Below are 15,178 nucleotides of genomic sequence, written 5' to 3' on the forward strand. Positions count from 1 at the left end.
CAAATCGATTTTTTCCGATTTACTTTCCAGTGCTAAACTTGCTTAGCGCTGGAAATAACATGAAAGTAATGCAAAGCATCGCATAGCGCTACTTTGCATTACTTAGCGACAAGGGGGCGCTAAACCCAATTTACTAAATAAAGTACACTGGGTTTAGCATCAGAAAATGGCACCCTTTTGAAGTAGGCGCAAGGAAGTAGAAATGCTTTCATTTCTCTTTCCTTTTCCGACTTTGTACTTGTGCATGTATGAACGTTGTTCAACTCTATGGTCCTTATTTTATGAGGTTGAAAGAATGAAAGGCCTCCCAATGAGTAATTAAAAACTGGTGGCCCGGAGGCTGCATACAGGTACTCAATGCACTGTGCTACCTCCCTAGTCTGACCACACCCATGAAAGCCATCCACAGGTGCTCAAACCACTGTGTTACCTCCCTAGCCTGACCACACCCATGAAAGCTATGTACAGGTGCGCAAACCACTGAGCTCCCTCACTAGACTGACCACATCCATGGAAGCTATTTACAGGTGCCCAAACCACTGAGCTCCCTCACTAGCCTGACCACATATGGAAGCTATTTACAGGTGCCCAAACTACTGAGCTTCCTGCCTAGCCTGGCCACATCCATAGAAGCTATCAGTACACTTATGCTGATAGAAGTTATGAGATCCTGCTTTATCTATAAACTCACTTTTCCTAAATTTTAGAGCTTAATGACCTTTAATACGAAATTACGGAATTTGCGATTTTTTTTCATAAATTCAAACGATGCATGATGCCACTATTATATCAAAGTATGCACGTGCTAGCGACCGTTAGATTACTCGTTTGCAGCATTATGTATCTCCACCCCTTCCAGCCCCTTCAGGGTTTTTTTGCGCTTGGAAGGTGCCAACGTTAGATATCAGGGGAGGGCCCTGGTTCTGGATGAAAAGGGTCGTGGGGAGGGGCTAGTGGGCGGGCGCATTCGTGACACAACGACCCTCTTTCCCTTCGCAAGCAGAGAAAGAGACCGGGAGATAGACGGGCGCTGAAGGCCAGGAGGAGGCGGAATTCCGAAGCAGAGAGCAGACAGACAGACACGACCGAGGTGCTGCCATGGGAGACTCGTCAGACTCAGACTCAAACTCAAACTCTAGTCAACGAGAGACCTCCGAATATGAATATTCAGACTGGGGTCAAGAAGAGACCCCCGATTGGTGAGTACCTGGTTCTCAGACGTGCCTCCTACGGCGGCAACACTGCCTAGAGCTTGCACTCATGCTCCGGGATTGTTACTTGTTTATACCGCCTTCCTGTTTCTAAGAGCTATCAATTTTTGCAGGTAAGAGAACACATCCTGGAATTGTACTTGTTCATGCTTAATACACCTCCGCTATTACTTGTTGCAGCTATGAGAATTGAAGGTCTACAACCAAAAGTGACTTTGCTAAAATGTCGCCGTGTGTGATGCACATGAGCTGGTTTGTGTTCTCTAAAACCCACAATCTGCATGTATGCGCCAGGCCTCTATACTAATACAAGTTTCCTATTGATCCAGACACCTCCCACATATTGTGGCCGGGGCCTATTAAATAGTGCACCGTGTGCGATATTGTCTGGTTGTACTGTGGTTTTCTGTTGCATTCTGTTTTGTTGTGCCGTTACCTTGTTTTGTGCGTTATTGTGTTATTTATCTTAGATATAAACAACTAATTCTGCTACATTTCTAGCCAATAACAGCATTTACCGATCAATGCGATGGTAACTAGCGCTGCTCCGGCTCTGTCTACTTAAGACACTAGTCAACTCTGGTATGACTCGGGCCTAGGAGGAGAGTCTACCTTGCGCCACCGATGCGGCACTTTTTCCCATGTTTAAAGTGACGCACCGGCGGCGCAAGGCCTTCATAAATAAGGCCCGTGTACAGTGAAACACTTTATTTTAAAGCAACATGCGCAGGGCCCCAATCAGTCCTCGGCGGGGGAGGCCTGCGCAGGGCTCGTGTACCCTCTTTACAACTTAGCACCTTTCAACGGACACCATCCGGCACGCGGGCGCGGGCACACTCACGAGCCGCAGTGTGGCGCACTTCTGAAAGGAGGCGACACGCGTGAGAGCGCAGCGCCGCCTCAGACAGTTTTCTGTTGCTGTAAAGCCCGCCGCCACCACCCCCGGGTCTGCTCTGCATCGGTGCGCAGGAGACTGTCCAGAGCAGGGCAGTTGGTGAGGGTTGCGAAGGCCTCTGCAGCAGATAGTTTATGTTATGGCAACCATATCACAGCCTCGGCAAAAATAGAGGGGTATGGATGGGACCCGCCACTGTACCTCAATGACGATACATGTTTTACCCCATCTCACGCCCTAGATCCTCCACGGTCTGGTTGCTACATTTTTAGCCCATTCCCTGAGAGTTCCTTTCCCGAACACGCATTTACCACTCTGAGGTGGTATCTTGCAGAGCTCCGGCTCTCAGTCAGCAGTGATGCTTTATGGCCCTATGAGAACAGTGTACAGGACCGAGTGTGCAGTGAAACTCTTTTATTTTAAATCTAACGGCTTCGGGCCCTAACCTGGGCTGAGGAGTAGCCCCTGAGGATTCGAAGATGACACACGGTGACGTGGGGCAACCAAAGAGTGAAAAGGAAAGAAATACTATATCGTACAATAAACCTAGGTAAAACACAGTGACGAACTTACATGTGTATATTGGAGGTACAACAAGGAGGCCTGCGTAGGCTTCGTGTATCCGCTTTACAACTTTGCACCTTTCGACGGACACCCTCCGGCACGCGGGCGCGGACACACTTACGAGCCGCAGTGTGGCGCACTGCTGAAAGGAGGAGACACGCGCGCAGCTCCCTCAGACGGTTTATGCGCAAAGCCCACGATCCCCGGGTCTGCTCTGCGTCGGTGCGCAGGGGAGTGTCCAGATCAGGGCAGTTGGTGAGGATTGTGGAGGCCTCAGCAGACAGTTTATGGCAGCCATTAAAACTTAGTACAGTCTCGGCAAAAATAGTGACATCAAAGGCAGGCGGGAAGGGTATGGATGAAACCTGCCACTGTACCCCAGTGACGTCTCGTGGTTCACCCCACACCGGCCCCTTAGCCTGTTAGCCCTTAGTTGTTCTGTACATTTGAGAATAGTGCGCCGAAATAGCTGCTTGTTCTTCGCCTCCACGACCATCCCTGAGACCTGGGGTAGCAATAGGGTGACCAACTGGCATGGGTGCAAATTCAGGACAGTGAGTGTAAAAATTCAGGGCAAATGGTCAAAGTTCAGGACACAAGGTCAGAATTCAGGACAAAAATTTGGGACAAAAGGTACATATTACAGACACATCAAAGGAGGTCGCACAATATTACATAAGTAAACAGACAACCAACACAAGCACAATACAAAATAAGTTTATATTAGGTTGAGAGAACCTTGCACTGCATCTGTAGTGTGCCGGAGTGAAACTTAAATACCTGCGTTTGCATATTTGTAGGCCCCTGGGTAACATTATCCAAATCTAGAGATTGGCCCCTGGTGATGTAAACAAAAACAGTTTGCCATGCCCTGGGCTCCACAGGAGCAGTGGCCGCTGGTGACATTTGAAAGTGGTGGGCGTAAAAGTTTGTGATGAGTGCCCAGTGGCGAGCGCAGCGAGTGAGCCTGAACCTTGTGGGGGGTTCTCTGAGAAAAGTTTGAAAAAAGAGTGGGCAAATGGTGCCTATCCAAGAATATTTATTAAAGCAAGAAGGTTAATAAAGCAATTGTGAAAGTGTAGTTATTACATCTATAAAGAGATTTCATATGATAATGACATAGGAAACTGCTTATTCAGTATAACCACATAGCTGTTAGTCTGTCTGACATGGCTGCCCATCTCTCTCTGCCCTGGCCCCAGCCTCTATCTTCGGCCCTGCCAGGCCCTACTGTTTTTATGCTCTCTCTTATCTCCACCTAGTTCCCAGTCAGTCAACGCCTTGTACTGCCTGTGTTCCCTCGGTTCCAGCACAATGTTTGTGTGCTAGACGTTTCCTGTGCTATCGTTCGACACCTTTGCATTGCTCTCTGTCTCTGGACCATCAATCTCCTTCGACTCCAGTGCTTTAGTCCTGCAATCCCTCCTCCCTGTGCTCTCTCCTTCACTGCACCCCCACCTCCTGAAATCTCAAATCTCAGGTCCAGAACATTACGGTTAAGTGAATTCTCCAGATCATTCTAAAATACTCTGTTCACAACAAACGCACACTAACTCTTGTACATGCAAAGAACTAGCCAGAGAACTGTCAATCCAACAAACCTACAGAACCATTCCTACAGTGACATCATTGATCCACATTATCCTTAAACATCTCTGTTCACATCTCCCTTACTCCACACATGCATTCAATTTTTTGATTGGCAGGGTTTGCAATCTCAAAAATGCCTCCTACGTGAGGCCTTTACACACCTTTTGCAAGTGGGAAACGCAAGCTGCATAGTGGGATAGACTACCTTACATCATTCCTCATGTTAGTCTGTCTTCTTTATGTAGCCACACAAAAGAAAGCAACAGAATTATAGACAACAACAACATCAAAATATAAATAAGAGTAAAATAAGTAATAGCAACATAACTAAGGAAACCGGGCAGTGAGTACTCTAGCTTCTCATTACGCATGCCAACTTAAGCATTCTACAGTGTTACTTCTATTCGGTAAGATAGCTGAGCACATGCTGCAGTGATTTACATAATAACCTGTAAGTAATACTTCAGACACTTTGCTGGTGCCTTTCAGCGTTTCACTCTTTCATGGATCATAAAATGACGATCAGTGGGCTAATATAAGCTATATTGCGCAAAGCTCATGACACAATTCCATATGTGATGCAAGCTATAAAACACCAGGTCACATGTCGGGGGTACATGGCTTCCACCTACTATTTTCACAGTTTGGACTCCGTTCCCCCTGCCAACAAGTTGGGCTCTATGGAAATGTGCGGAACTTATCCCGGTATAATTTTCAGACACCGGGACATGTTCAGCAGCGCCTGCACATTGTCTGTTTCATTATGAGCAGCAACGTGCAGGGAGTGAGGGCGCTTTTTTTCACCTCCAGCTGGGCCGAAGTTAAAGGTCCATCAGTCCTCCTTTTGTCTGAATATAATGTCTGAAAGTGGCCTGGAATCTCACACTTAAAAGTAAATGCCACGGAGGGGAAAGAAAGGCACACAGCTTGTTATCTCTTCTCAGGTACTTAAGAGAGGCAGCTTTTGCCTTTGTTCAGTCCCTGTATGTAACAGATGCATGCACTGTAAGAATGTCAGGTGTGTTGGTCTGTCTCAGTATTTACATAAACAATTTCAATAGCACTATTTTATTTATTTAATAGCGCTACGAAACACAATGCAAGGTGTCTGAGCTCTTTACTTAACATACACATTATACATTGACAATAAATCATGTGCATATGTAAATCAATGTTAGCTGAGTTACATGAGACAGGGTTACAAGGTGTAGGAGACACATGTCCTTCATAACTCACTGTGCTATATTACAAGGATAACAATTTATGAACTGCAGGTAACAAAATGTTCTCTGTGTTAAAAGTAGTAACCCAATTTACTATACATAAAATAAAAATCTGTCTCCTGCTAGAAAATATTTTTGGGACCTTGGAGATTGAGAGGGTAAGGTTGCAGTGGAAGGAGCCTTTTCCAGAATTGCATTAGATTGCTCTTTCCATATCTCCTGCTCCTCAGATATTCTACTTTACCTCCGAGGCAGATGTCATCTCTGTCGTTAAGAGTTTCCTTTAATATTTTAAGGCAAAATTCTCAGTCCTCATGGTGCTTGAGTGGCAGACAGATGGCACCGTAGACATGGCTCTTCACAAATATTGAAGGAATTATGAAGTTACCATCATGGACTAAGTAGCCAAAAGTGGGACAAAATTATGCGTTGAAATGTTCTAACAGGATACATTTAGAATAGAGGCAAAAAGCGTGTCAAAATGGGGTGGCAAAAACCCTACAGCATTCTGGGAAGCCTTCTCACGCAAGCCGCAACAAAGAACCAAGGTTGTGCAGCAGTAACCAATACAGGAGATAATGGCATATGGAAGCTGCTGATCGTTCATTATTAAGCTAGTCTATGTTTTTTTAGCTTGAAATGATCCACTGCATATCTGGCTTCAATTTATTTCATTTTATTCATGTTTTTTTCCCCCGCAATAAAGTTAAAAGTAATAGTTAAGGTTTGTGCTGCAAGTTTGGTTAAGTATTTCTCTTTTTAATTGGAAAAAACAAAAAATTTTAAAAAGAGAATCAGAAAATGTAGCCTTCAGGTAGACTAGCTTGTGTAGATTTCCATTTACAAATGTCAAATTATTACGATCGATCCGTGAGAAGACCAGTGAGTGCAAGAGGAGGTCCAGCACATGCTGTCACTGACCCATTATCATTCTGTATGTGATAATTAGGCCGACATACAGAATGATAATGGGCCTGATAGCAGTCTGTGCCAGGTCGGGAGGGGCTGCTGCAGGCCACTGATCGCAGCAGGAGCTGAGCTGGCCCCTGCAGTGAGAGTTATAGGACTCTCAGACTGCTTGCAGGGGGCAGCTGAAATTACGGACAAAAGGCTTCTGTAGAAGAAGTCTTAACGGACAAGAGGCCCAAATTACGGGCAGTCCGTGCAATTTACGGATGGTTGGTCACCCTAGGTAGCAAGGACATGACAGAGATATCTCTAATTTACACCCATGACAGCACGTGCACACCCAGACCACGGCCCTGGCCGCGTTTGGGGCAGAATAGGGAGAAGCATCAGTTACATCACACACAGATATATTAATTTTTGGTAAATATGGTGAAATGTTGCTACATTGACTGCAAAAAAAGACAGAGGGCAAGTGTCAGTCATGTCTTCTGACAAATTGCTGCTTTTTTGTCTTGTGGGGACTGGTGTTCAGAATCCTCACTTTTTGTAGTCGCAGAAAGTAAAGTAAATTGGTGACAATCTTTCTGGTGTACACGCAGCTAAAGCCTGCGGTAGGGAAACAAAAATGGAGCTCTTTTTTAGTACTCTGAAGTGTGATGGAAACAAAGGTGTGGTATATTTTAGTTGCTTGATTAATTGAAACCCTCGAAATAGAACGCACAGTAAAACAGATAACACAAAAACAATCCCACCCAAATCCATTTTAGTAAAAAAGTATCGCAGCATTTTCCATCTGTAATTCAAATTAATGAGCACGTCCAATAAGCAAAGTAAGGCATATAAACCTCTTATCCACAGGTTAAATAATTTGAGAGAGACGCCCGCCTACATACCCAACTGTCCCAAAGCCCTATGTTCTTTGGAGTACTCTATATATTTTGCTAAAAGTAGCAATTCTGCATTAAAGCCTACCGGCTAAGCAGGTGGGGGCAGGGCCTTCTAAACCTGAGCCATGCCACCCACATTCCATTGTTTTGAGTAAACAAGACATTTCTCTGCAAAATGTCCGTAATAGACTCTCAAACATCTCCCACATGCAAAATGAAAAAAAAAATTGCTAGCATTCGTGCCAAGAATTTTCAATTGTATTAGGAACCCTGAGGCAAGGATTATGCTTTCTCTTTCTATTACTGTCAACACAGCAGCCATTGAAAACGTTTATACAAAACTACATTTCCCATGATGCTCTTGCACCATTCATGTTCCATCAGCCCATATAAGAGCCAGTAACACCATCCCATGATCCTCTTTCTTTGCTCGATCAGTAAGTCCAAGTGCGAATAATAAACTGCAATTTCAACATTGTCCTCCAACCCGGAAGAATTAACAAGGAATCATAACGTCCTCCAAAGTCTTCAACTCGTAGAGCTCCTATTTGGATTTCTTTTCAGAACCTGAAAGAAATGAAGTAAAAACCCGTAATCTCCATATATCAGCACTCACATTACATGCGGGTGGGTAATTATTACAATCACATTGAAATACAACTGGGTGGATTAATGTTTGCCTCCGTATCCTTAATATAATAAAAAATTCTTGACGTGAATGGTAGCACGTTTTTTATTCTATTACAGGATCGTCTGCTTCTATTTATGCTAGTTTTACGCTTCCCAAACACCATAACGGTTATATCACCCACTGGTTTATAATAAAATTGCGTTTAAGTCGATTCAGACGACCAGTCAGCACATCGCATAATAACTTGAAATTATACTTGAACCCAACATGTATGTTTTAGATGCCATGACACCACGTACAGAATGTGCTCCAAACATCTGAATATGAACACCAGCTTCTTGCATAACAGATCTCAAACTATCTGGCTATAGTAGTCGATGACACTGGCTTAAAAGGTTTTTGCCGAGCAATTAATAATTGAGTAGAACGTTCCAGTCTTGGAGACCGAGTACATTCCACATAAGCTTTCAAGCATTGTACCACACATAATTTGATATTGTCTGGAAAGGCATTATATTCAATACATCTTGATAAAGTCTTTGTTTGTCCTGTAATGTGAAAGGAACCGGAACCTTCCGGAGTAAATACTCTACCTGTACGATCCAGTAAACGTATATCCGATGAACGTCTACATGCCGATAGACATAAACGCATAGCTAACTTGTCTGACAACTGTTTTCTGGACAATAGATAATTCGTTGGCCATTCATGAAATAAAGATATGACCAATGAAACGTTCCATAAACATGTATACTTAGGTTTGAAAGGGTTTGCCACTCTGATACCTTTAAGTAATTTGCAAACCACTGGGTGCATGCCAACAGGTTTATCATCAACCTGTGAATGACCTGCTGAAATAGCTGATCTAAAATTAGTAACTGTATGGTAAGCTAAACCTTCAGCAGCCTTGTCCGAAAGAAAATTCACAATGTGGGATAATTCTGCCCCCACGAGATCCACGTGCCGTTCCAGGCACCAATAAACCCAGCCTTTTCAGGCGAGGAGTATCGTTTCCTAGTTGAGGGGGCCCAGGCCTGTTTGATGAATGCTGAAGGCCAATCGAAAAATCCAGGTATTTCCCACTGTTGCCGAAAAAGCCTCCATGCCATCAGGGACAACTGCCCCGAAATCACCATCAGATGGTGCTCTTTGTGGGGCCCAGGAGAAGCGTATGCGACCATGGAAGCCTCCTTGGGAGATCGCAGCTCATCTCCAATATTATCGGGAACCAGGGGTGCGATTTCTACAAGTGGGTCACCATGATCACCTCCACCTGTTGTTTGAGAATCTGGGATGTCACTGTGGGAATTAGGATAAAGGGGGGAAACACAATATCTGGGATGTCACTCTGGGAATTAGGATAAAGGGGGAAACGCATAAGTCAGACTCCCAGTAGTGGTCGGTGGTGGAAGTGCTGCCGGGTGCCGGGCGGTGACGTGGTGCGGAGGAGGGGCAGGGTGGGGGTAGTAAACTACAGAATACGGCAAAATACAGGTAAGTAAACATATAAATAAATAAAACAAATATCGTTGCAAATTTATTGGCCACATTGAAAAAGTGAACTATCCCAGGTTGGGGTGATAATTCATTCACGAATGGGAGCAGCACAAATTCTCATTTTTAGGCATGGGGACATTAAGAGATTCGCCTAGAATCACAGGATATGTTGAGAGCCACTAATCAGCATCAGTTACAATCTGCAGCCTAACTCAGTCATATTTATGAGGTAGTTCAACCTGCGACCTACCTTGAATCAACATTTAATTAACCAACCTATCAATACACAGATATGTGCATAAAATTCTTCACTAGCTGCAAAAATATTTGTTGCAAATGGTAACCAGTTTTTTGAGAGCATTAATTCATACATTTGTTCTTTGGTCTACAACTAAGCTCTGTGGGCCTACTGTATCTTGGTGACTCTTCTTCATTGGCAGCACAGCCACAGCTTCCCTGTACTTCTTTTTTTTCTCTATAGGTCCTTTGCCTTTACCCTTAGTTTTCTGTTTCCCCCTCAAACCTTTTCCCATTTCCTTGGGACAACTATCTTCTCAAACAAAACTTTTCCCAAAAAATAGACTTGTTTTAAACAGCTCAGTTTTGTTTAAGGAAAATGGGTGCATTTAAAAGCAATCAAAACCATGGTGGTCTGCTCATCCATATTGGTCACTTTCTGCTGACCCCAATTGTTCACCTTCACTATAACTTCTCGCATGGTCCACCCTGCATAGAAACTTGGCAGTTCCAACCCACTCAATGACCTCGTCACCTTCAGGTGTCAGGCGAGCCTTGCACCGTATACCATATAAACTGTAAGCATTTTTTAAAATTCCACTTGAATATTACATACAGTGCCAAGAAAGTCAATAGTTTGAATAGTAAAGGTGGCATCATTCTTGTGTTCCCTTATTCATTCTACTCCAGTTTGCTGTTTTAACCGTGGTGAAGCAGGAACTCAAGGGAGAGCAAGATAGAGCAATGGGGCAGTTGTACTGGGTACATTGACTAAAACCATATACAAATAGTTAACAGAAGGAAAGCCCATCCTTAGGCAGAACTTTGCCTCTAGTTTCAGCTTTATGCATCCACCAGGACGCCTGAACTCAGTTCACTTGAAAATAGGAAAGCACAGTCAATGAACCCGTTATCTGCAGGCAGGAACAGGCATTGGCATAGCCAATAGGTCTCGCCTTTGGGACCTTTTTATGTTTAGCTAGAGCTATTGCTATGCAGAATGTAGGATTTGGAGTTGCTGTCAGCAATGTTCATCCGTGAACCCTGTTTGCAAGTACAATGCTCAGATTTTGTTTGCCTTTTATGTGGACAACTTTGGTTATACTAACGCTACTGCTGAAGCTGGGTGGTAGGTTTTGATTATTTCATTAGCTAATTTCAGCAGCCTGCTTAGAGACTAATTAGATAGTGTAAAGGATATCAGATGCACGCTAGGCTACCCATTGATCCACAGTTCGCCTGGGTTATATTGTATAAATCTATTGACCAACTGCCAGAGCAACTGCAGTTCACCGAAGTGTAATCCAGTCCACTCAGTAAAGGGTGGAGTGTGTCAAGGTAACTGGTCTGCTCCGAACCGTATCAATTTTTGGCTGACTTAGGGGTTGTCTTTCTCCATGTTCTCAAAGCCTAGGCCTTAATCAACTCTGGTTTTAAGGTATGTCGTTTCTGGCCAGCACTGTACTTACCAAACATCTGATCTGATGCTGAAAGATAAGTCATGCTGCTATTTTTCTTCATTGGCTCCTGAGTGATTCATTACATTTCACAAAGCGTTTGTGTCAGTGGAAACTTGGCTTTCTTGACTTGATATGCCAGTCTGTTGGAAACATATTAAAATTCTCTATTTCATCCTTCTCTTCCCCCTTTTCCTGCCTTTCTTTTGTGCTGATCAAATTACAACGATGAAAAATAAGTCCATGGCCCCAAATCTAGTGGGAGTGGCAACCAGTGGCGACCACTTGCACAAATTAAGCACTGGTCTAGTATGTGTTCATTGTAAATAGAAATTATATTTGTACAAAGATATATGTTTAGCTTCTGTACACCAGGAACATAATCATAAACCTTCTAATAAATCTGATTGTCTTGTTATTGCTGTGCTGTTTGTCTTCTTGAAGGTGTTATTGTGGCGAGTGTGAATACATGGAAGCAGAAGAGGAGAATATCTGCTGCCATCAACACAACTGCATGCTGAAGAACATGAGGGACTACGATGTAAACTGCATTACGTCCCACCCAGCATTTCAGTCTGTGGTGTTAGATCCATTTGTCCTGGAGACGGCCTACTACAGCTACCGAACGACAAATTATAGACGGGGCAAGCTGACCATCGGTGAACTGAAGTGAGTATGATGCCAACAAACGCAAACAAGAAGTAGGGTATGCAGGGAACTCCTGGAAGTTACACCTAAGCAAAAATACCCAGACTTCCTGCACTAATGCATGAAGTGACTAACCTCCCTCTGCTGCATGTAGGGTTACCATCTTTTGTTCAAGGCAGCGCTAAAGAAGGCGATAATGAACAGTTATTTGTAAAGTGCATTCTCTTAATTGAAAAGTTCCAATTTTTGAACTATGTTTATAAACAGAAATACACTTTTTTGCAATCCCCAGAACTCAAGACCTTCCCATCTTCAATCCATTTTGATCTTTTATAATTTCACAAAAACAGCACCAATGTATTGGAATATGACTCGTTACTAAGCGAGTCATTACATCGCGTGGCATTACAATGCGGTAGTTACAACGACCACATTGTTACCACATAATGCCATTACTACGCAAGTCATTACATCGACTTGCAGTAGATGGCGCGCTGACATAAATATATAATTTACTATTCCAACTCCAGCCTATGCTTCAGTAGGGAAAATGTGGAATAGTAAACTATACTATTCCTAATGTTAGGGCACCATCTACTGCAAGTCGATGTAATGACTTGCATAGTGATGGCATTGCGTGCTAACAACGCAGTAGTTTCCCTTGTATTGCAATGTAGCAGGCTGGTATCAATAATGTGCACGCAAAAGTGTGGGCCTGGTGTTTGAAGGCACTATATTCCAATACCACATTCTGGGAACCTATTATTTATCACCTTTGGTTCCAGAAACACTGCAAACTTCTCAACATCAGGTGACAGTCACAAATGACTCGCCAGAGGTTATCCCCAAGAGGGCCTCGCGTCTAAGACAACTTTCTTATAAACTAAGGGATTATGTTTTAGAATAATAATTTTTACTGTTTCAAAACCTTTTGTTTTGTTCATCTTTACAGTTTAGCACAGATGTTTTTATTGTCTAATGCTCAGCTTTCGTTATTTTCATTGTTCCTCTTAAGGGGGAAGATGTTGTAATACCATTATACTATATTGTTGTGTATCTCTTCATGCTTCATACCGTTATACTATATTGCTGTGTTTCTCTTCATGTTTCACCATGAGTCTCGTGGGCCCCACGAGACTCGTGGAAACTGCTACTGTTTTGTTCCTTTAGCATTCTCGAGCGTTGCCGTTCGCTTGCTGAGAATCCTAGCGACGCCAAACAGTTGCTGGATCCTCAGCGAGCAGATGGCTCTGGTCGTGGGTGCATTTACCTACGAATGAAAAAATAATACTAAAACCACTCCTGTGTTCCTTCACTACAACCCCTAAGATATAAATGTCAAGAAAATATAGATTTTCATCAGCTTAGATGGACAGAAAATCTGGATTTTATTAAAGACATGGAGGCTATTATTATTGCAATCTTCCTTTATTGCGCCACCCACAGCAGCATCTTTAAAGAACAATAACATTGAGTAGAAGTTCCAAAAGTCATCAATGGACCTGAACCTCCAGGCATCTTCCTTCTTTTTTGTGCACTGCATAAAAACATAAATTCATAAAAGACAGCTTGTTAAGATCAGGTGAAGGTTAAACAACGTGAACCGGAAGCCTCAGGTGAAGGTTAAACAACTTGAACCGGAAGCCAAGTTCTTCCTTCATTATTGACTTCGTCCTGCGAAAGAACAAAACAACAATTACCAAACAAGGGTTGTGTAATAGTGGTGGGATAATATTAGCCTCCTTGTCTTTAATAAAATCCAGATTTTCTGTCCATCAAAGCTGATGAAAATGTGCATTTTATGACAAGAATGGAGGCTAAGATTATTGCAAGTTCAAAGCTTCTCTAACAAACAAGAAGCTGCATGAATCACAGGCTTAAAATGAAACTTCCAAAAGATAGTCATTATACCAATCGACACATCTCAAAGTAACAGTCAAAGCACCACCTAACTTAAATGCTTTCGAGGCAAAAGCACCTCTCACCGAGTGTGCACCAAACCTGCTCACACCAACACCAGCATTCTTCAACACTTCTGTTAAAAATGGGGGTCTCTGTCTAGCAAGGGCGTGCGCCTTTGTCCAGATAATGGCCCTTCTTCCTAGTCAGGATAAGGGAGTTACACTCCTAAAATAACCCCTGCTCACCCCCTTGGTAGCCTGGCACGAGCAGTCAGACTTATCTTAGAGGCAATGTGTAAAGCATTTGCACATAAACCACAGTAATACAGTGTAGGCACTACAAAAAGACTCCACACCAGTTTAGAAAAATATGCAATATTTTTATATAATTAAAACAAGACCAAAAACGATAAAAATCCACAATACTGTATGTAAAAAAGAATCTGTAGTTATCAAAATAAGTTTCAAACAAAGTTCCTCGATGTCGATAGCTCCGTCCGGGGCTACCACAGTGTTGTGAACAACAAATCCAACAGTTCTGGCTGGTCACAGGGTCGCGGGCCAGCTACGGTGTCTGGAAAACCCGCAAACAGTACCTGTGAGAAATGCAGGGTGATGAGGCCCTTGAAGTCACTTCTGTTGCAGGTCGAGCTCCTCTCTGATGGAATCAAGATCGCTGGTGTCTGGTGCGGCGTGTGGTCCCCCAGGTCGCGGTGCGAGCAACCGCTCGGTGGCAGCGTCAGATGGCGTCGGTGGGACCAGGGTTGCGGTGCGAGATGAAAGCGGTGCTCATCACGGTGCTAGCATCTCACGGTGCAAGCAGTGGTGTCGTCGTTGCTGAAGCTCTGTCGTCAGCTGACGAGTGGGAGTAGATGGTGCCAGCATCGGTTGGCCAAGGCTGCTGTGCGGGGTGAGGGCGGTGTGACTTACGAGCGGTGCCCTCGAACCACAGTGCAAGCAGCGGCGTCGATTTGGGCGTGGCGGCGCCCAGGAAGCCAAGGCTTCCTTGTGAAGCAAGGCGGTGCGGTGTCCACAGGTCACAGTGTGATGGGCGGTGTCAACAGGTGTCGTCAGTGAGACCAAGGTCATGTTGCGGCGGTGCTCTGCGGTGCCAAAGCTTTGACGTGAAGCGAGGCTGTGCGTAGTGCGGTGCCCACAGGTCAGGGTGCAAGCAGCGGCTCGGTGGCGGCATCAACAGGCGTCGTCTGTGCCCAGCCAGAAATGTTCTGCCTTCTCTGGTGTGATTTCCTGGCAGGAGGTGGAGACGGCATTGTCAGAGGCAGACCAGGCCCTTTGAGGTGTAAGGAAATCTCCTCCCTCTTCCCCCATCGCAGCCCAGGTCTATTCAGCCCTTTCCTGACCTACCTAGACTATCTGGAGCCACTCCTGCTTCCTAGCCATCTTTAGTCAAAAATCCAGACAGGCAATCCACATTCCAAGAGAGGCGTACAGGATGACTGAGCAAGAAAATACCTACTTTCTAAAAGTGGTAATTTCAAACGCAGAATGTAAAAATCACCTTCACTAA

At 44.1% G+C, this 15,178-nt stretch overlaps 1 protein-coding gene across 1 annotated transcript in view; it reads left to right on the forward strand.

Annotated features, from left to right (window-relative positions):
* The first annotated feature begins 961 nt into the window (after positions 1 to 961).
* The window catches only part of LOC144767483 (uncharacterized), a 59,852-nt gene continuing 45,635 nt past the window's right edge, over positions 962 to 15,178 (forward strand). The window contains exons 1-2 of the mRNA XM_078650899.1: positions 962 to 1,199; positions 11,546 to 11,770. Of these exons, the coding sequence (XP_078507025.1) occupies positions 1,099 to 1,199; positions 11,546 to 11,770 (326 nt within the window). The 5' untranslated portion in view covers positions 962 to 1,098. The remainder of the gene's footprint in view (positions 1,200 to 11,545; positions 11,771 to 15,178) is intronic.

Source organism: Lissotriton helveticus, chromosome 7 (genome assembly GCF_964261635.1).
Source record: "Lissotriton helveticus chromosome 7, aLisHel1.1, whole genome shotgun sequence".
Classification (NCBI taxonomy): Eukaryota; Metazoa; Chordata; class Amphibia; order Caudata; family Salamandridae; genus Lissotriton; species Lissotriton helveticus.